The sequence below is a fragment of the Desmodus rotundus genome, chromosome 10 (genome assembly GCF_022682495.2).
Source record: "Desmodus rotundus isolate HL8 chromosome 10, HLdesRot8A.1, whole genome shotgun sequence".
NCBI lineage: Eukaryota > Metazoa > Chordata > Mammalia > Chiroptera > Phyllostomidae > Desmodus > Desmodus rotundus.
In genome coordinates, this window is record NC_071396.1 from 63328382 (window position 1) to 63350717 (window position 22336).

The window sequence follows — 22336 nt, forward strand, 5'->3', positions numbered from 1 at the left end:
CAAGCCTCAACAAATTCAATAAAATTGAAATCATACCAAGCATTTTCTCTGACCACAAGGGACTGAAACTAGAAACCAACCAGAAAGGGAAAAACCCCAAACACTCAAAATCATGGAGACTGAATACCATGGTATTAAACAATGAATGGGTCAAGAACGAGATTAGGGAAGAAATCAAAAACTTCCTGGAAACAAATGAAAACGAACTCACAACAACCCAAAACCTATGGGACACAGCTAAGGCAGTCCTGAAAGGGAAGCTCATAGCAATACAGGCCTACCTGAAGAAGTTAGAAACAGTTCAAACAAACAACCTAACCCTATGCCTACAAGAACTGGAGGAACAACAACAAAGACAGCCCAGAGCAAGCACAAGGAAGGAAATAACTAAGATCAGAGCAGAGTTAAACGACATAGAGACTAAAAGCACAATTCAAAGGATCAATGAATCCAGGAGCTGGTTCTTTGAAAAGATAAACAAAATCGACAAGCCTTTAAGTAGGCTCATCAAGAAAAAAAGAGAGAGGATCCAAATAAACACAATTAGAAATGAAAGAGGAGAGATTACAACTGATACCACAGAAATACAAAGGATTGTAAGAAATTACTACGAAGAACTGTATGCCAAGAAATTTGAAAACCTAGGTGAAATGGACATATTTCTAGAAAAATATAATCTTCCCAAACTGAATGAAGAAGAAGCAGAAAACCTGAACAGACCAATAACAGCAGACGAAATTGAAGCAGTCATCAAAAAACTCCCAACACACAAAAGCCCTGGACTACATGGTTTCACAGGAGAATTCTACAAAGCCTTTAAGGAAGAGCTAACCCCTATCCTTCACAGACTATTCGAAAAAATCCAAACTGATGGAAGACTCCCAAACTCGTTTTATGAAGCCAGCATCATCCTAATCCCAAAACCAGATAAAGACACAACAAAGAAAGAAAACTTCAGGCCAATATCGCTGATGAACATAGACGCTAAAATTCTCAACAAAATATTGGTAAACCGCATCCAGCAATACATTCAAAAGATCATACACCATGACCAAGGGGGATTCATCCCAGGGATGCAAGGATGGTACAATATTCGCAAATCAATAAACATAATACATCACATCAACAACAGCAAAGACAAAAATCACATGATCATATCAATAGATGCGGAAAAAGCATTTGATAAGATACAGCACCCATTTCTGATAAAAACACTGAGCAAAGTGGGAATAGAGGGAGCATTCCTCAATATAATAAAGGCCATATATGAGAGACCTACAGCCAACATCATACTCAATGGACAAAAACTTAGAGCTTTCCCACTAAGATCAGGAACAAGACAAGGATGCCCTCTCTCACCACTCCTATTCATCATAGTACTGGAAGTCCTAGCCACAGCAATCACACAAGAAAAAGAAATAAAAGGCATCCAAATTGGAAAGGAGGAGATTAAATTGTTACTGTTTGCAGATGACATGATAGTGTACACAGAAAATCCTATAGACTCCACCAAAAAACTACTCAACCTAATAAGTGAATTTGGCAAAACAGCTGGATACAAAGTCAATACTCAGAAATCAAAGGCATTCCTGCAACAACGAAACTGCAGAATCAGAAATCAGGAAAAAAATCCCATTTGATATAGCAACAAGAAAAATAAAGTACCTAAGAATAAACCTAACCAAGGAGGTAAAAGACCTGTACTCAGAAAACTACACAACACTGAAGAAAGAAATTAAGGAAGACACAAACAAATGGAAGCATGTACCATGCTCATGGATTGGAAGAATTAACATCATCAAAATGCCCATACTAACCAAAGCAATCTATAGATTCAATGCAATCCCTGTGAGAGTACCCATGACATATTTCACAGATATAGAACAAACATTTCAGAAATTCATATGGAACCATAAACAACCCCGAATAGCTGCAGCAATTTTGAGAAAGAAGAACAAAGCAGGAGGGATCACAATACCTGATATCAAACTGTATTCCAAGGCCACTGTAATCAAAACAGCCTGGTACTGGCATCAAAACAGGCACTTAGACCAATGGAACAGAACAGAGAGCCCAGAAATAAACCCAAGTCTTTATGGTCAATTAATATTTGACAAAGGAGGCAGAAGCATAAAATGGAGCAAAAACAGCCTCTTCAACAGATGGTGTTGGGAGATCTGGACAGCTACGTGCAAAAAAATGAAACTCGATCACCAACTTACGCCATACACAAAAATAAACTCAAGATGGATAAAAGACTTAAATATAAGTCGTAACACCATAAAAATCCTAGAGGAAAACATTCGCAGGAAAATCTCAGACATTCCACGCAGCAACATCCTCACAGACATGTCCCCTAAAGCAAGGGACATAAAGGAAAGAATAAACAAATGGGACCTCATCAAAATAAAAAGCTTCTGCATGGCTAAAGAGAACAGCACCAAATTACAAAGAGATCCAAGAGTATGGGAAAACATATTTGCTAATGATACCTCACACAAGGGCCTGATCTCTAAAATATATAAAGAATTCACACAACTGCACTCCAGGAAGACAAACAACCCAATTAAAAAATGGGCAAAGGACTTGAACAGACACTTCTCCAAGGAAGACATCCAGAGGGCCCAGAGACATATGAAAAGATGCTCAGCATCACTAGCCATCAGAGAGATGCAAATTAAAACCACAATTAGGTACCATCTCACACCAGTCAGAGCAGCCAACATAAACAAATCAACAAACAAATGTTGGAGAGGATGCGGAGAAAAGGGAACCCTCGTGCACTGTTGGTGGGAATGCAGACTGGTGAGGCCACTGTGGAAAACAGTATGGACTTTCCTCAGAAAACTAAAAATGGAACTGCCCTTTGACCCAGCAATTCCACTGCTGGGATTATACCCTAAGAAGCCTGAAACACCAATCCAAAAGAACCTGTGCACCCCAATGTTCATAGCAGCACAATTTACAATAGCCAAGTACTGGAAGCAACCTAAGTGCCCATCAGCAAATGAGTGGATCCAAAAACTATGGTATATTTACACAACAGAATTCTACGCAGCAGAGAGAAAGAAGGAGCTTATACCCTTTGCAACAGCATGGATGGAACTGGAGAGCATTATGCTAAGTGAAATAAGCCAGGCAGTGAGGGACAAATAACATATGATCTCACCTTTAACTGGAACATAATAAATAGAAAAAAAAAAAAGGAAACATAATATAGCCAGAGACATTGAAGTTAAGAACAATCTAACAATGGACAGGGGGGAGTGGGGAGGGGACAGTGAGGACAGGGGATTACAAGAACTACTATAAAGGACACATGGACAAAATCAAGGGGGAGGGTGGAGGTGGGGGAGGGAGGGGGATTTGGCTGGGGTGGGGTGGAGGGATGGGGAGAAAAGGCACACAACTGTAATTGAATAACAATAAAAAATTAAAAAAATTAAAACAAAAACAAGAATATAAACAGTAATTAGCTCATTGTAAAGCATATGATTGTCTAACCACTATGCCATATACCTGAAATTAATACAAAATAATATTGAAAGTAAACTGTGACTGAAAGAAAAAAATTAAAATTAAAAAGAAGAAATTAGCCCTGGCTGGAAGCTCAGATGGTTAGAGCATCGTCCCAAAACACAAATGTTGCAGGTTTGATCTCTGGTCAGAGCATGTACAAGAATTAACCAATGAATGCAGAAATAAGTGGAACAAATCATTGTTTGTCTCTCTTCCTCTCTAAAATCAATAAATAAAAAATTTAGAAAAACAATGTCTTAAAAAGAGAGAAGTTAGAAACGTTTCAGGCAGATCTTGCTTCATGTTGGGTGCTGTGATAAGCGACATGTGACCTCATTTACTCCCCAGGCCCCCAAGGCAGCAGCACCTATAGCTGCACTCTTCCTAGAGAAGTTCCCTCCTTGAGGTGCTCAAATAGTTGTTGACAATTTGGACAAATACTTGCACAGTGAGATTCTAGAGAATGACACAAAGGACAACCCTGTAGAAGATACAAAGTAAGGACCTGACTGCTTTCTAACACTTATGACAGTTTGTTTAGTCCAGTGAAGGCTAAAATTCTAAATACCTGTGCTGCTTTAAAATGCCTATCACCTAGGATCTAGCACTTTGTTTTTATACACACACATTGTCTTGTTTATTATGCTTTGTTTTCCCAACTAGATTAGAATTTCCTTATGGACAAAGGCTTGTTTGTTGTATCTCCCACAATGCCTAGCTTAGTGCTAAACATGGAACTTTTACATAGTATATTGTCTAAAATTAAGCTTTATAAATGGACATAAATGAAAATTCAATGCCTCACAAGTAATTTGTTATATGGAAAACTGATTGTATCATAATGAACCAGCTCTCAAACATTGTCAGGTTCAGTTCATACTACCAACAGTTGAAGGAGGTGTCCCATAATAGTGAGTGTTTGTGCCTTATCCCTGTGCCTCATCAACAGGCTGGCATTATGGAAACAGACCTAGATTATTAGCAAGAATTTGGCCTAAAACATATTCAGCCAGCATCACATTAGTGTCTCACAAGTGCTCACATCTGAGCGCCTGCTACGGCCTGCAATGTGCTAGCTCTTTACATACATTAACTAATTATCATTACAACCTTACGAGGAAAGTATTATCCACTTGTCAGATGAGAAAACTGAGGCTCAGAGTGGTTTCTCAAGGACACTCAGTTAAAAAGGAAGAAAGGTCTGAACTTCACACCTCAACAGTACACATCAGTGAGGAGCACTGTGAGGAATAGTGCTTTATGACTGAAAGGACAGCAGTGTTCTCAGTTCACTCCTCAGCCCCTTTCCTTTAGACCACTAGAGTCACTACATACTTGGTTTCCAGGGAGGAAACAGCAAGGGGATTGTGCCAGGTCAGTGGTCTCCAGTGGGGCCTCATCAGAATGACAAGAGACCCACTGTGTAAATCAGAGCCTGAGCCAATGTGGCAGTGGGACTTGCATCAGCCTGTGAATGTTTGCCCTGATTCCCAGGAGTTACACCAGGTTCCTCGTCATACAACACAATGAACAAGGAGCTCACATTCTGTAGAACTGATGATACAGAGAATTCGTTCAGTCTCATCCCTGGTGACCGTGTGGATGGGGCAGTGAGCATTATCCATATTATAACTTACGTTTAGAACACAGGTGGCAAACACCAGGCCCGTGGGCCGAAACCGACCCTCCACCTTGTTTTATCTGGTCCGGCACCTTGTTTCTACCTGGCAGCAGTGCTGAGCTCTCGCTTAACTGTTAAGGAGTATTACATTTATACAGTCCTAAAATTACATTCCGCCCTTTGAAGGCAACCACAAGGCTGATGTGGTCCCCAGTGAAAATGAGCTTGACACCCCAGTTGTATACCTTAGCACCTCGCCTAATAACTCTACAGGACAAGTATTACAGATGTGGAAAACAGGCTCAAGACATTGAGAAATAATAAGATCAGAGTCAGCAACTGCTAGCACAGGGGTTCAAATCCAACCCCTGCTTTCACAAAATGGGGCTTTCCATACCAGGTACAAACCCTCCTATAGCAGAGGGGAACCTTGGACCCTTACCAGCAACAGCTTCTCCTCCCCAAAGTGGGAAGTCATTGCTATTGCCAATGAGGGCTTCTAGATTCTATGCCCACTGAGACTCGGGTCCATCTGTACATTTTTTACTTCCCCACAGCACCTCACTCCATGTTGGCACATGACCTAGTCACTGAGTAAAAGACAGGCTAGGACAAAATCAGAGAAATGGGAGAACAAAGTTCATGTCTTGGAATGCTAGGTCCATCCCCTGGTGGCCAATGGCACACCTTGTAGGCATGAACAGCTTTGACCTAGTTGGTCCCATATTTCTCCATTGGATACAAATGTTCACACCTGCTCCAGTGACCTAGCACAGCTGATTATACAAAGTTCTTACTGTCCTGTAACTTCTGACAAGACAAGTGCTGGCAGTCATTACTGGTTCTCCCTCTTCACACTGCCCTCAAGATAGTCATTCTTGGTAAAAAATAAAGTGGGGACACACAGTCTATTGTTCTTCTTACCTGTTACAGGAGAGCTGGTTCATTGTTGGGGAAAAGGCTCATGGAAGACACATAAATAGTTTTGAAGACATGAAAATTAAATTCTTCCCTTTTTTTCTATGATCAGGATGAGTGACTGGATGTACCAAATTATGTAAAATCAAGACTGTCTTATATACAACATAAAAAGGTGTTAAATTAAATTTTACATACACTCAATCTATTTAACAAATACTATATGAGTACTTACTTTGCACCAGCTAAATGAACAGCAGGGGTAACCAGCCAGCTACATGAGCAAAGCAATACAGGGTGGGACAAAACTAGGCTTACAGTTCTGAGTATGGGAAACACAGAGTTCATTCTTGTATTACTACTTATTAACTATTGCATTATTTTCCATACAAACAACTATAAAAACTATAAAACTACTTTGTCCCACCTTGTGTATTAATCCAACTCTCTTTTGGTTTTCTTAGTAGAATAATTTATGTCACTGGCCGTTAGCACAATGCCTAAAATGTGTTGTTATCTCCCCCTCAATTTCTTATGATATCAATGTTGAATAGGAGCACTGAGAAGCCTTGGAATTCTGTTTTTAGATACACCACACATCAGTCACCTCAAACCCCTGGGAAAGTGCAGACAATCATATGAAGCAGGAAGGGAAGTAGCTCACTAAAAGGAAAAATACAGACAAGGAAACATACAATGCTGCTCAGCTATGCTGTTCAAGGAAATAGATTGTTTCAGGGAAATCAGACGATAAGCGAAGTCAGACTTCATAGAATTAATCTTCAAAATTGTAAAGGGACATATCTTTCAGAAGTGAGGGAAACAGTCTTTGTATTTTTCCTCAAGGGAACAAGGAGACCTCAACTTATAAAAGTGTGAGAAATAAAGTAACAAACAGACTGACAGTGGATGTGAACTTTACTCCAGTGAAACAAAGCAAACCCTCACAGGCCATGAGTAAGCGACTTTATGTGGCACCCTGTGGGTTGATGTCTATTCTGAGAGTGCTGGAAGAGAAGGCAGGCCCAGGAACAAGGTCTCTGTCAGCCAGAAAGAAACATTTTGGTGTTAGCAGTGATGAGGTGACTCCATAAGGCTGGGTAAGATACTGCGCAGGAAGCTATACACAGTGAAACAATGACTGAGGGAGCCCTGTATTTCATTGCTATATGGAAAAAGAGGAACCCATATGAAGTAATAAAGCACAGACTTGGGTAGGATGTAAGTCAACTGAGCACTATTGCCAAAGCCAAGAGTGACAAGAGAATGTTAAGGAGGGAAGTGTTGATTGCAAATAAGGGAATACAGAGAAATAGGACAGCTTGGGAAATATTCCTAGTTTTGGCCGGTCTCCATGAGCTGTAGAAATTTACTTGTAAGTAAACTCAGTTCCTTGCTTATATCCCTAAGCAAGGCATATAAGCAAGAGATATTGTGGTAAAAATTTGTACTGAAATTGCAGCTCGACAAAACCTAGAGTTTCTCATTCAGGAAAAGGAAAGATGACAGCTACAAAAACAGCTATTTTGAAAAATGTATGCATCAGCTTTATAAGAACTTCAGAGTCGGCCTGAATGTCATCACTGACAGGGCAAGACAGGGCAGGCTTTTTCTGGGACAGCACACACACATGAACATCCTCAAAGTCCAGTGTGTGCTGAAAGACTTCAGGCTCCTTTCCTTATGACTAAGGCCTTTAGTGATTACAGACGAGTAATGGACTAATGACTGGTTAAAGATTTGATAATCGCTTACATGTAGCTGATCTTAAAAAGATGTGATTCGAAGACAGAGTTAGGCCCTGGCTGGTATGGCTCAGTGGACTGAGTGGCAACCTGTGAACCAAAGGACTGCTGTTTCGATTCCCAGTCAGGGCACATGCCTCAGTTGCAGGCCAGGTCCCCAGTTTGGGGCGTGTGTATGTGCGAGACGCAACCGATTGATGTATCTCTCACACATCGATGTTTCTCTCCCTCTCTTTTTCCCTCCCTTCTCCACGCTCTAAAAATAAATAAATAAAATCTTAAAAAAAAAGAGAGAGAGAGACATAGTTAGGACATACTCTCCAGTTAGTTTTATTAGGGAGCACTGAGAGGAGAGAGACGTCCTACAAGACCATACTTACAAGTGTGGCAGTGACTGGCTCATGTGGCTGTTCAGCCTGGACATGGTTTTAAAGAAGGGTCAGGAAGAAAAGTGTGTTCTTTTCAACAAGTATTACAGATTGGTTTCTTCCTGTTTAGCTTGGAAGCAGGTAGATTCCAAAGAATTACAGCTGCTCAATTTGGAAGCAGGTAGATTTCAAAGAACTGCAAACCGGACCAAATAGCCAATCGCACTTAGAGCTTGCCAAGTTCAGAAGGAAGGTGTTTCAGGAGATAAGAAATTTCCTTATGCTTTGATTTGCCAGTATTTCATAAGCCAGTTGAACCCATGTAGGCCTCATACAGATACATTTTGGATTTGGGGACACTCTTGTAGGGGTCAGGTGCAAGGGCAGGGTCAGCCTTAATTCTGCAGGCTGACCCTCCTCCTAGTCCAGGCAGTACCAGGGAGGAATCAGTGCCCTCTTACCCATCCCTGAAATTCAGCCCACCAGCTCTTCAGTGTTCTGAGGAACTTGAAGAGTGGGTGCTTGGATGTTCATGGGAGAAAAGTTTGGAGGATGCATTCCAAACTGTTCACAGTTGTTGTTATGCCTGGGAGTGGGAGTGTGGAGTGGGTTGTACTGGAAAGATAATAAAAACAGGAAGGAAATCAAGGGCCTTACCTTGATGCTTCACGTTAGGGAATGCACATGAATCCCTAAACAGATTCAGGTCTGTTTCGCAACGTCCCAGGGTCCCACCTCCTGACATACTTTTTTTTTCTTGTTTAAAAAGAGAAAGCCAGTGCAGTCCAGACTGATCACCCATACATTTTGGAAGCTGTTTTTCTAAATTTGAGTTTTACATACAGCCTCTTTAAGAACCCAAGTTCAGAGCCTAGTTTTGTAAAGTGATTCTCCCCTCTCTTTTACTTACTCTGTCCCTCCCCTCCATACAAATGGGATCCATCATCTGTGAAAACCTGCATTTTGAAGTTCTCAAGGGTTTCTCCATCTTCTTTGGAGTACTTCGAAGATCTTCAGAGAAACATGATCTCTCCCTTAAACCTATAAAGTTACTGCCACGCGGAATCTTTAGGATTTATCAACAGGGGTTGGTGTGGTATGTCAGGATGTGAAAGAAACCCAAGAAGAGGAAAGGAGTGGAGCTAGGCCAAGAGGCTCAGGGTCTGCGGGCCCCGGATTCCTCCCTGGGCAGCTCCCTTTGGATGCAGCGAACAGGGGGAGGGCTTCCCTCCAAGCCCCCCTTACAAATCCGGTGGGCTCAGCAAGCCCAGGCCAAGAACCCACAGGTGCGTCAGCCAACCCTCTTGTTGGAGCCCACAGCCCGCACTCGCTCCGAGGCCGCTGAGTGTCCCCACCAGCGCTTCTCTCTACGCCCCAGCCCCGTCGCGAAACGGAGGACCCCGAGAAGCCCTGTCCCCACGCACCACGTAAGTGTTGCTCTGGGTTCCCGGGACGTCGCCCTCATCTGTGTCAGCCGCTAAGGCAAGAGATGCGGCCACTCCCGCACTCACCCCTGTTACTTGCTTTGCGGACGCCCGCGCCCGTGGGGCCACCACACCTGATGCTTGCAACCAGCTGGAGAGGGAGGAGACACGCAACTGGCTCTGGCTCTGCCTACCCACCTGGCCGCGGCGTGGGCGCGGGGTGGGGGGGAGGGGTGGATCAGTGCTCCGGGAGCCGGGCTTCGGGGAGCGTGGGAATGTGGGGCCCATGGGGTGCAGCCGGAGAGAGGTCGCAGAGGGTGAGTGAGGGGCTCACTGAGGTGCTGGGCGCAGGAGGGTGCGGGACACCTTGCTCTGGATGAGGTGTGCGCGGGGGCTCAGGCGTGGTGCTGAGGCCAGCTTTCGTGGAACTCGCCTGATGAGGGCTCCCGCGTAGTCCCGGGCTATCTCCATGGTTCTGGTCCCTTCAAAGGCGCGGCTTCTACTGGAGAACGCCCCCTTTTAAAGCGCCGCAGCCAGCCCCGCCCCACCGCAGCCTGACCCGAGCAGGGAGGGAACCTTAGCTTTGCGCTCGCCTCTGCCTACGGTCGCGGCGCAGCGTTCAGGGAGTGATTCGAAGTCCACAGCCCTTCCAGCCTCCTCGAGGGGAGCAGCTCTCCGAGACTGATGCAGAGAACAGTACTAAGGACCCTGGAACCCCAGATACTCCATGGGTCACTTGATGGTCGCGTGTCAGCCTACCTTAACCTTACACTTTCAGGTTGGGGTAGTTGGCATCACCAACCCCGACAAAATGGCTTTGGCTGTGGAAAGGTGGATGTGCTGTTTTAAATCCCGGCCACAAGGGGGGAGAGTGAGGTGCAGAGTGTGCGCTTTAGTGACCCCCCAGGCTGCACCCAGTCAGCGCTGGAACTGGCCTGCCCCCCGACGCCTGGTTCCAAGTTCCACACACGGCCCCTTGCAGAGGCGAGGACGTTGTGGCAGACACTGGGACACACCAGAGGCACCTTAGTTTCCTTCCCGTTAAGCTGCCTCCTGGCTGTGCCATGGACATTTCAGGAGCAGTAAGAAGGGCATTCAGAATAGAGGGGTAAGGGAGCCATTTGGACTTCACTGACAATCTTTTGGCTATAGGCACGGACTCTCTCAGAGTAGGGAAGGCAAGAGGGAACCGAGCCAGAACTAAGGGTGATTCTGTCCACTTCCTGCTTACACAGATGTCCTTGTGGGAAGATGCAGTTCCGCACGTTTTGGACAATTTGAAGAAGGGAGATGGGAGGCGGCGCTTCTCAGGGATTCAATAGAGCTCTTAATTACAAAATTGAAGAAGTCTCTTGCGCAGGTAAGGATTGGAACAGATCCTTAATTCCAGTCCTTTTAAAAGGTATAAACTTTCTGGGATGGAGATCTGCTAGTGCACACCCCCCTGCACATAATGAAGTGATTGGCTCTTCCAATTATTAGCAACTGCTGACTGCCCTATTGTAAGCCATGTTTCCAAAGAGCTGTAGCTTGACCTGAAGCTCGTTTCTCCTGCCTCAACTTGTTTTTAGCACATTGACTTGATTACTTAAATTGTGCCTCCTTCTGCCTGCCTTCCTCCTCAGTTGAACTCACAGAAACAAACACACACTTCTTCCCCTTCGGGGTCACTGGTGCCAACAAGCCTAGTTTTATGTGCAGGAATGTTGAAGCCAAAAGCAATTTCCTTCCAGAATTCTGAACCCAAAGGGGCCTGCTGGGAATTCCCCAGTTCCAGGGCTCAAGCAGGGGTTGTTTCCTGCCCAGAGCCACTGGGGCTGGACTGGGGTGCCTTAAGAGATGATTAGGAACCCCTCCCACTGACACCCTGTTATGGCCTGAATGTTTATCTCCCCACCACCACATACATATATCAAAATCCTAATGCCCAATTTGGGAGGTGCTTAAGTCTTGAGGGTAGAGCCCTCTGGGATGAAAATAGTACCTTATAAAAAAGGCTCCCGCCATGGCCGGGTAACTCAGGTGGTTAGAGCGTCCTTCTGGTATGCTAAGGTGGGGTTCAAGAAACAACCAATGAATGTGTTAATAAGTGGAACAACAAATTGATGTTTCCCTCTTTCTCTCTAAAAAAATTTAATAAACATAAAAATAAAAGGCTCCAGAGAGATCCTTAGCTCCTTCTGCCATCTGAGGACAATGAGAAGTCAACTAGCTATGAAGCAGGAAGAGTGGCCTCCCCTGGACCCCACCATGCTGGTACCCTGATCCAGCCTCCAGTTACTGTGCTGCAATGATGTAACACAGTTAATTGCCTAACTCTCAGATCTGCACTTGTAAAAAGGCACAGGGCTTTCTGTGTCATACGGTTTGGGGAGAATCAAATCCTGTGAGGGGCAGGCTGGCCTAGTCCAGTGTCCAGCTCAGAGTGAACATGACTACCATACAGGTGGTAGACAGCTGGATTCCAGCTCCTAGCCAGGGTCAGGGTTCCTGATACAGGAACTGCTTCTCATGTATGGCGGCTGCCTTACAGACAACAGACGCTTAAACTCAAAGAAACTTGCGCAGCCATCTGATCCTATCTCTATATTTTATGTACAAAGTAGGTAAAACAATGAATGTTGAGTCTGAACTTTGGCCTTGCTACTTTCAGATTTGTTGTTTATGGGCAAGTTTTCCTTTCTTTTTTAAAATGAGGTTGAATTTCTTTATTTCTAATAATCCCTGATAATCAGTATTTTTTAGCAACTCTCAGTGGGTTCCTATGAGGGTTAAATGAGATAATGCTTTTGAAATACACTGTAAACTTCCAGGCACTAATAAGTTTAATGTCTTGTGGACAAAAAGGGGCCACATATTGGACTGGCCAAAAAAACATGTTGTTTTAAAGTAAAAATAAAAGACACATTTTTCATTTTCACCAATAACTCTATTTAACAACATATGTACCGTTTTATTCCACTACCTTCTGCCATCTACAGGAAACTTCATAATTCCATCTTCCCAAAACTTTTAAAAAATTGTATTTTATTGATTATGCTATTACAGTTGTCCTGACTTTTCCCCCTTTGCACCCCTCTACCTAGCAACCCCAGCTCCCTCAGGCCATCCCCCCACCATTGTTCATGTCCGTGGGTCATGCATTTAAGTTCTTTGGCTACTCCATTTCCTATACTGTACTTTACATCCCCATGGCTATTCTGTAATTACCTATTTGTACTTCTTAATCTCCTCAGCTCTTCACTCATTCTCCCCCTCCCACCTCCCATCTGGCAACTATCTGGTAACTAACTTCTTTTCTCTTGCTGCTTTTAAGAGTCTCTTTATCTTTAATATTTGCCCATTTGATAATGATGTGTCTTGGAGTGGGCCTCTTTGCATCCATCATAATTGGGATTCTCTGCGCTTCGTGGACTTGCATGTCTATTTCCTTCACCAAATTAGGGAAGCTTTCTTTTACTACTTTTTCAGATAGATTTCCAATTTCTTGCTGTTTCTCCTTCTGGCACCCCTATGAGGCAAATGTTGGACCTATTAAAGTTGTCCCAGAGGCTGCTTATATTCTCATTTTTTAAGATTTTTTTTCTTATTGTTCTTTTTTAAAATTATATTTTATTGATTATTCTATTACAATTTTCCCAGTTTTTCCCCCTTTGTCCCCCTCCACCCCCAACCCTCCAGCATCCCCCTGCCGTAGTTCATGTCCATGGGTTGTACATATAAGTTCTTCGAGTTCTGTTTCCTGTACCATTTTTGACCTCTCCCGGTCTATTTAATGCCTACCAATTATGCTTCTTCTCCCCTGTACCTTCCCCCCTTATTCCTCCTGTCTCCCTCCTCACTGAAAACCCTCCACATGATGTCCATTTCTCTGATTCTGTTCCTGTTGTAGTTGTTTGCTTAGTTTTTGTTTTCATTGTTTTTCTTTCTTTTATTTTTTTAGGTTCATTTGTTGATAGTTGTTTGTTGTCATTTTTTACTGTTCATATTTTTGATCTTCTTTTTCTTAGATAAGTCCCTGTAACATTTCATATAATAAGGGCTTGGTGATGATGAATTCCTTTAACTTGACCTTATCTGGGAAGCACTTTATCTGTCCTTCCATTCTAAATGATAGCTTTCCTGGATAGAGTATTCTTGGATGTTGATCCTTGCCTTTTCTGACTTCAAATACTTCTTTCCAGCCCCTTCTTGCCTGTAAGGTTTCTTTTGAGAAATCAGCTGATAGTCTTATGGGCACTCCTTTGTAGGTAATGCTTTCCTTCCCTCTTGCTCCTTTTAAGATTCTCTCTTTATCTTTAATCTTGGGTAAGTTAATGATGATGTGCCTTGGTGTGTTCCTCTTTGGGTCCAACTTCTTTGGGACTCTCTGGGCTTCCTGGAAGTCTATTTCCTGTGCCAGATTTGGGAAGTTTTCCTTTATTATTTATTCAAGTAAGCTTTCGAGTTCTTGCTGTCGTTCTTTTCCTTCTGGCACCCCTATAATTCGAATACTGGAATGTTTCAGGTTGTCCCAGAGATTCCTCAGCCTCTCTTCATTTTTTTGGATTCTTGTTTCTTAATTCTGATCTGGTTGGATGTTTACTTCTTCCCTTTGTTCCAAATCGTTGCTTTGAGTCCTGGTTTCCTTCCTGTCATGACTGGTTCCCTGAATATTATGCTTTATTTCATTTTGGGTATCTTTCACTTGTTCTTTCATTTTTTGACCAAGCTCACTCAGTTCTGTGAGAATTTTGATTACCAGGGCTTTAAATTCTCCATCAGATGGGATGGCTATATCCTCATCGTTTAGTTCTCTTTCTGAGGTTATGCTCTGTTCTTTCATTTGGGCCGTATTTCTTTGTCTTGGCACACCTGATAGGTTGTAAGGGGGCGGGGCCTTAGGAATTCACTTGGGCTGGGCAACCCTCTTTGCTGTGCTGCCTGTGGGGGAGGGGCCAGAGAGGGAACAGTGCAGCTTGCCTGCTCATCTCTAGCGCACTTTTCAACCAACTCTTGTGTAAGGCTGGAAGTTTCTCCCACCGCGGCAACTGCCATAGTCCACAGCCACCTCTGAGTTTCCGTTTCCCCTTAAGTCAGCCCCACCCTCGCAGCCTGCCCCATCGCCATGGTCTGTTGCCTCACTGCAGTTTCTCTTCATTCTCTGCCTCACCAGTCTGGATGTTCTCTTTGACTGTTTCTTTAATTCTGTGGTTGTTGGAGTTCCATGAAGTTTGATTTTCTGGCACTTCTGGTGGTTTATTGATTTTAGATTGGTTGTTTTTCTCCTTTTGGTTGTGTGAGGAAGCAAAGGGTTTCTACCCAGCCTCCATCTTGGCCAGAACTCTCCTTTTTTTGTTGTTGTTCTGATTGGTTGTTTTTTGCTTCCTTATGTTCCAAATCATTGATTTGATTCTTGGCTTCATCCATTCTACTATTGTTTTCCTGTAAATCATTCTTTATCTCAATTAGTGTATCCTTCACTTATGACTGGGTCTTTTTAATGCTGCTGAGGTCCTCATTAATTTCCTTGAGCATCCTTATAAACAGTATAAAGATACATCTGATAGCTTACTTATCTCCGTTTTATTTAGCTCTTTTTCTGGAGTTTTGATCTGTTCTTTCATTTGGGCCATGTGTCTTTGTCACCTTGTTTTGGAAGCCTCCCTGTGTTTGTTTCTATGTATTAGGTAGAGCTGCTTTGACTCTGTCTTGGTAGTGTAGCCTAATGTAGTAGGTGTCCTGTAGCATCCAGTGGCACAGCCTCCCCTATCACCCAAACTGGTTGAGCCTTGGTTGCTATTGGTAGATCAATGGGAGAGAATTACCCAGGCCAGTCAGCTGTAAGGACTGGCTATTATCACTGACCATCACCCTCCGCCCTTTGTGGAGGATCAATTGTGCAAGGGCAGGGTGGTGGTGCTTTGATGTGGCCTGTAGCTATCACCTGGGTGCACTGACCCTGGGATTTCCGGGGTGGTACAGGCCAAGGTCAGCCCCCACCTGTTTTGTGTAGAGCACCGTGCCTGAGCTGTAAAGCAATCTGGGATGGCTGCTACTTGTGCTGGGCTTGGAGATTCCTGGAAAAAGCTAAGCTGTGACTCTGATCTGGCTGGTACCAGGGCTCTCTGAAGCCAGCTGTTTCTTGTTTGATAGGATTTAGGAGCCAAGACCTCAATTCTTATTGAAAAGCAGCTTGGGTGGGCCCGTAAATTGGGTGGGGTAGAGCCTCTGTGGATCTCCAAGATGGGTCACTTAGTGTTAGCTAGGTTGATGGAGTCTCAGATATGGCATCAGCCTACCGGCTCTGTTGGGGGGAGGGCTCAGCAAAGGGACAATGGCCTCTTTCTGCCCTGATGCCAGACACTCCCGTGTCTCCTTTTATACCACTGGTGCCCTTCAAGCTGCCACCTGGTGCTGGAGCTCAGAGGAAGTGAATCTGAGTAGGTGAGTCCATGCGTGGGTTTCCCTAGAAGAACTTATTAGGGCTCCAGCAGCCTCCTTCACTGACTCAATCCCTGCTGGTTTTGCAGCCATAAGTTGTGGGGACTTACATTCCTGGCACTGGAATCCTGGGCTGGGGTCCTTGTGTAAGTCTGGGACTTCTCAACCCCAAGCTATCCCTCTTGAATTTCTATCCACGTGGGTGTGGGGCCAGCCCTTTCCCCATCCATGCCATCCCTACCAGTCTGGATGGATATGGTTTCATCAATTCTGTAGTTGTCAGACTTCAATTCAATTTTGTAGTTGTCTGGTTTCTATTCAACTTGACTTCTGAATTTCTGACGTTCCTGAGTGATGGTTGTTCTATGCTTTAGTTGTAATTTTGATGTGGTTTTGCGAAGAGGCAAGCCATGTCTGCCTACATTGCCATCTTGACCAGAAGCCCATCATCCCAAAACTTTTTATCTTTTTGAGTAAACAACTGTTCTAGGTACCTTCTGCAGTCTTCCAGAATCTTTAAATTTTTTTCCATTAAGAGAATTTTGTAAAGACCAAAATAAATGGAAATCTGAAGGTGCAATGTCTGGTGAATACAGTAGATGTATCAGAACTTCCTAACCAAGCTGTGACAGTATTTGCCTAGTCATCAAAGAAACATGTGGTCTTGTGTTATACTGATGGAAGATTATGCTTTTTCTGTTGACTAATAGCAGATACTTTTTGTCAAGTGCTGCTTTCCATTAGTCTCTTGGGAGCAGTACGTGTTGAAATTAATCATTTAATTTTCTGGTAGGAGCTCATAATTGAGGACTCCTTTCCAATCCCACCATATACACAACATCACCTTCTTTGGATGAAGACTAGCCTTTGGTGTGGTTGGTGGTGGTTCATTTCACTTGCCCCACGATCTCCTCCATTCCACGGTCATGTAAAGTATACACTTTTCATCACCTGTCACAATTTGTTTTAAAAACAGAACTTTTCCATTACATTTCAGTAAAGAATCAATCACATGTGGAAATATGGTCAAGAAGGTTTTTTCCAATTAACTTATGTGGAACCCAAACATCAAAGCGATTAAGATAACCAAGCTGGTGCAAATGATTTTCAGCGCATGATTTGGATATTCTGAGTATGTCAGCTATCTCCCCACATGGTGTAATGTTGATTATTCTCACTTAACTTCTCGATTTGATCGCTATCAACTTCAATTTGTCTACTTGACCTTGGAGCATCATCCAGCAAGAAATCTCCAGCATGAAACTTCGCAAACTCCTTTTCACACATTCAGTCAGCACCTTCTCCATACACTGTACAAATCTTTTATTGTGTTTCAGTTGTGTTTTTACCTTTCTTGAAAAAATAAAGCATAATATGCTGAAAATGTTGCTTATTTTCTTCCATCTTGAATATTAAAATGGCTATACAAAAAATCACCAATTTTGATGTTTTTTTAATGCACAGTGATATGACAACTGTCACAGTAAATCTAACAAAATTGTTTCAAATGAAGTTAAAGACAACTAAATGCTACTAGAGCTATCTTACACAAAAAACCAAACTTTTGACCAACCCAATACTAAACCTGACAAGCTGTGTGATGGTCTTACAGACCCAGAGACCTAAAGTAGCCACATAGGATGGTCTGACATTTAAAAATTTCTGATTAAAAGCAGGTTACGGCTGGCACTCATGTTTCAGGCTAGAATCTTCCCTGACAAAGTCAATCTTTACCTTAATTGAGCCTATTCTCTTTTTGCATCTACCATAACAGCTTTGGAATATCAAATTTCCTGTCTCTGGTCCCCTCAAAGCATAGGCACCGCACCAGGGGGAGAACACAAATCCTCACATTGCAACTGTTATCATGTTAATTGTTGACTGTTACTATCCTGTACCCACCTATGTAAAAGACATGTATATCATTTTGCTTTTTTTACAATCCCAGAGGTTTCCCTGCTTTGCTTTCTTCCACCTCCCCCATCTATCACCAATGGATTTCATGTAAGCCACTTCATCTTCTCTTTTGATTGTAATGTATAAAATAAGGTGCAAAACTGCCACTTTGGCTCAAAGTCATAAAAATTCTTACAGGTTTGGATGTTTCTTACACTGAGTCTTATTATGACATTGATAAGGGCATAGAGCCCTGGAAAGGTACTAACTCAGCTACTATTAGCTTCATAACCAGGGCATGTTTCACAGAATTGTCAATAAGACAAAGAATTTCTTTCAGTTTGCTCCACTATTTCCCACAGCCAAAGTTCCCAGGGTTCTCCTATTTCCATATTGCTTTCCAGCAAAGCTTACTGTTAAAATAATCCCACATATTTATTCATACTAACGTGTAAATGATTGCTATTTCACTCAGCTATCCCATGAGCATCCTGCTAATTATTCCCCAACCTACCCCCCAGTGCATTCTTTGCCCAGCCCTTGGGATTGCATTAGAGATGCTTTGCCCTTTGGCTTCCCATTGATTTCATTAAAGAGAGGCACTGGTGGACTTTTTAAAAAAAATTAAAAACAATTGTATTGCAGAATAACATACATGTGGTACAGTTCACAGCTCTTTGGTGTACAACTATGTTTATAAGCAGCTTAGCTCAAGATAGAGAATATTTGCAACACCCAAGCAGGCTTCCTCTTGCCCCTTCTGGGCAGTACTCTCCATCCTCCACCAGCAGTAACACTATTTTGACTTCTACAGATTAGTTTTATATGCTCTTGAACTTTAGATAAATTGAATCAAACAGGATGTTCTCTTTTATGCCTAGCTTTATTTGCTTGGCACTGTGTCTGTGAAATTCATCCACATCATTGAATAAATTAATAGTTCTACCATTGATAGATATTTGGCTAGTAAGAAAAAGGCAAGGCTACTATGAGCATTTTTCTACATATGTTTGGTGCACATTTGTGCTGCCTTCTGATTAAAACCTTGGCATGGAATTGCTGGTTTGTGGCATGGATATAGTTTTAGCTTTGTACATATTATTGGCAGGAAATTGGAGATGGAAGATCAGCAGGCAGCAAGATGGGGGAACCGTCCACACACCTTTCCTTTCTTTGGTTTTGGCCCAGCTCCAGTACCAACATCCCTGATCCCTGTCCCCTTCAAACCCAGAGTGGTAATAGCTTCCCAATGTTGCTCTTGCTTCCAGGACTGCATCATCCCTGTGACCTCATTCACTCTGTGCACTGCTGTCAATAGTCCCTTCTTTAAGTTCTTCCCAGTTAAAACCTTAGAGTTTTCCTGCATCCCACCAGATTTTCTCACACCTGCCGTGTTTCAGGTGCTATCACTGGAACTGGACCCTCCCTCCCCCTTTGGAGCTCACTTGAGAGAGCACAGACATGCCCACAGCAATTACAGTACAGGGTGCTCTATGAGAAAGGAGGAAAGCCTCCATTTTTCCCCTCTGGGAGAGCAGGGAAGACTTCAGAGGGGAGCTGTGTCTTGACAGTATGGAGTAGTTTTCTTTTAGAAAAAAGTGAAGAGCCAGGCAAGGAACAGAAAGTGTCTATAGAGACATGAAGGCAAGAGTGCATGCAACACTCTACATAACCTGAGGCTGGTGACTTGGATGGGAGGCAGAGGAGTCAGAGGGACAGAAGGACAGGTCAGAGGAAACCTTAGCAAATCTCAGGACTGTGGTTCTGATGGAGACTTCATTTCTCAGGGGCAGGTGTGGAAGTTATGATTTAGGGCTTATACACAAGGGCTGACCTGGGCATCTGCATTTCCACCAGTGTAGGTTTGGGTTCTAGTGCCTTTGAAGCCAAGTCACAAACACACAGAACTATGCCTTGATCATGAGCTGGGTAACAAAATTTGAAGTGAATTTTCATAAAATTGGGTAGCATTGTTTACAGTCAACTAAGCTGTCTTTTTTCATGAGTTAATTAATGAGATGGGGACCATGATTAGGACAGAGGAACAGGCTGGGTGGGAGGAGAGCAGATCTAGTACATGTATTTATAGTCAGGAGGGGCAGGGCCATGAATGGGGCATTAGCCAAGTCACATTTTACAGTCCCAGGGGCTTAGAAGCCCCTGTGGTTTGGAAGGGATGTCCAGAAAGTCAGTGCACGGTCTTCCATTAGTATCCCAGTGGTCTCACATTCACACACAGAATAACCAGAATCCAGAATCAGGGAATAATGTAGGTCGCACTGTGGTGTGTGTGGTGGAGCTGAATTTGAGCCATCCCCACCACTTGCTGGGGTGAGACATTGGACAAGTCACTCAGTCTGCCTGAGGCTTAGCTGTGATATGCTCAGAACAGGTTGGATGACAATTCACCTTCCTTAGTAGGACCCCATCTAAAGACAGAGCCGTGGTGTTGAACATTGTAAGCAAGGCTTGGGGGAGAGGCCAGGTCAGGCAGGAAACTTGTGCAAGGAGCCCTCAATCTGGACAACTGTTTTTCCAACTAGATTAAAAGCAAAAATGCCTTTAACACTGGAATGGATAAGATCTTCACGATTTCTTGTGTAGCCTGCATTAAAGACTGTTTTGAACTCTTACATGCCTGTGCTATTTAGTGAGGCCCTGAATGCAGTGGTTATGAACATTTTGGGGTGTAAGTTCCCCCAAATAGCCGATGAAAGCTATGGTCTTTTCTCCGGAAAGGCTCCTATACTCACCCCACTTTGAGGGTCAGGCTGGAAGCTGGCCCAGCCCTCAGTGAGCAGGTTGTGAGTGCTCCGGGCCATTGGCCTCCAGGCCCCGTCTGAATCCCTGAATCCTGTTTTGGTTGTTGTTACTGGGAGTGGATGTTTCCTTTCCTCCCAAATGTAGGAACAAAGGTGATGTTCTTTTCCACTGACTTCAATTTGAATCTTTCTCATCAAAGAAAGGGCCCAAAGGAGCCTGCCTTTTGGGACTAATTCCAGAGTGAACAGTCCTTGGCCTTTCCCAACTGTGCAGACGGGTGCAACAGAACTCTGCTTTATGCAATCAGTCCTGCCAATGTCAACACCATGACTGCAGACACGAGCACCAGACTCTTCACACAAACTGTGGTGATCTTTTAATAAAGTTTCAATGAAATTTTAACTCTACAGATAATATACAAATACCCTGTTGTCATGATACAATTTTTTCTTAAAACATTACAGAATAAGGCAAAAGCTTCTCTGACCACCCTCACCAATTCTGGCCTCCTTCCTGCCCAGTCCCCTGCTCAATCTAAATCTCACATGCCTTTTTCTACACTGTTATATACACATATAAGTATTTCTTTGTGTAGTTTACATAAATGGTATCATACACATAATTCTCCGCAACTTGCTTCTTCACTCAATGATGTGTAGCTCTTCCTGTCTTAAGTGTATATTTAACTCAACTCAGACTTTTTACCTGCTGCATATTTCACAGTATGTATGTATCATATTTAACTTTCCCATTTTGCTGAATATTGAGCTATTTTCAATTGTTCACAAGTATAAAGAGTGCTATAACTGCATCCTGTGTACATGGGTGTTTCTCTGGGGTATAAAATAGAACCTCAAGAAGTGAACTGGCGGAGAGATCCCTCTGGAATGCCCTTTTCCTCTCGTCTATTACATTGTCATCATCACAATAATAATTTAATAGCTGTCATTTATGCTTTCCTTCAAAACTTATTTAAAACTTTTTCAAAGAATATAAAAAATTTCCAAAAATGGAAAAATAAGTGGCTTGTGAGAAATGCACTTCAGAAAATGTCCAAGCTTGCTAATGAGCAAAGGAGTGTAAGTCAAAACAGTATGGATGCCACCTTTTGCCCAGGCTTTAGTACAGAGTGTTTTAAAAAACCATCAACACTGGTGAAGGTGTGACAAAACAGGAATTTATACTCTTACTGCCGGTGGGAGCAGGAACTTTCCACCTCTTTGGAATATAATCCAGGAATATGTATCGTGCACATGAGAAATGGTCACTAGCTTTTTTTTTTTTTTTTAAGATTTTATTTATTTACTTTAGAGAAGGGAAGGGAGGGAGAAAACAGAGGAAGAGAAACATCAGTGTGTGGCTCCCTCTCACGTGCCCCCTACTGGGGACCTAGCCCGCAACCCAGGCATGTGCCCTGACTGGTAATCAAACCAGTGACTCTTTGGATCGCAGGCCGGAGCTCAGTTCACTGAGCTACACCAGCCAGGGCTGAAATGATCACTAGCTTTGATCTGTTAGTTCTACTTCCAAGAATATACTCTGGTAAATACCAATATCATTTTTGCATGTTTTATCTTCTCAATCAATCTACAAACTCCATGTTTTTCACATGGAACTGGGACATGGGAAGATACAGTCCAGGGTACCAGATCTAAATGT

The 22336-nt window shown here is 43.1% G+C and overlaps 1 protein-coding gene across 6 annotated transcripts in view; it reads right to left on the reverse strand.

Annotated features, from left to right (window-relative positions):
- The window catches only part of CIDEA (cell death inducing DFFA like effector a), a 58022-nt gene that overhangs the window by 12892 nt on the left and 22794 nt on the right, over window positions 1-22336 (reverse strand). For 2 of the 6 annotated variants that reach the window (XM_024580544.4, XM_045187803.3), the window contains exon 1: window positions 9596-9670. The exons of 1 other annotated variant lie outside the window; for it this stretch is intronic. In XM_024580544.4, the coding sequence (XP_024436312.2) occupies window positions 9596-9636 (41 nt within the window). In that variant the 5' untranslated portion in view covers window positions 9637-9670. 3 more of the 6 variants (XM_045187805.2, XM_045187806.3, XM_024580543.4) reach the window with 3 other exon arrangements.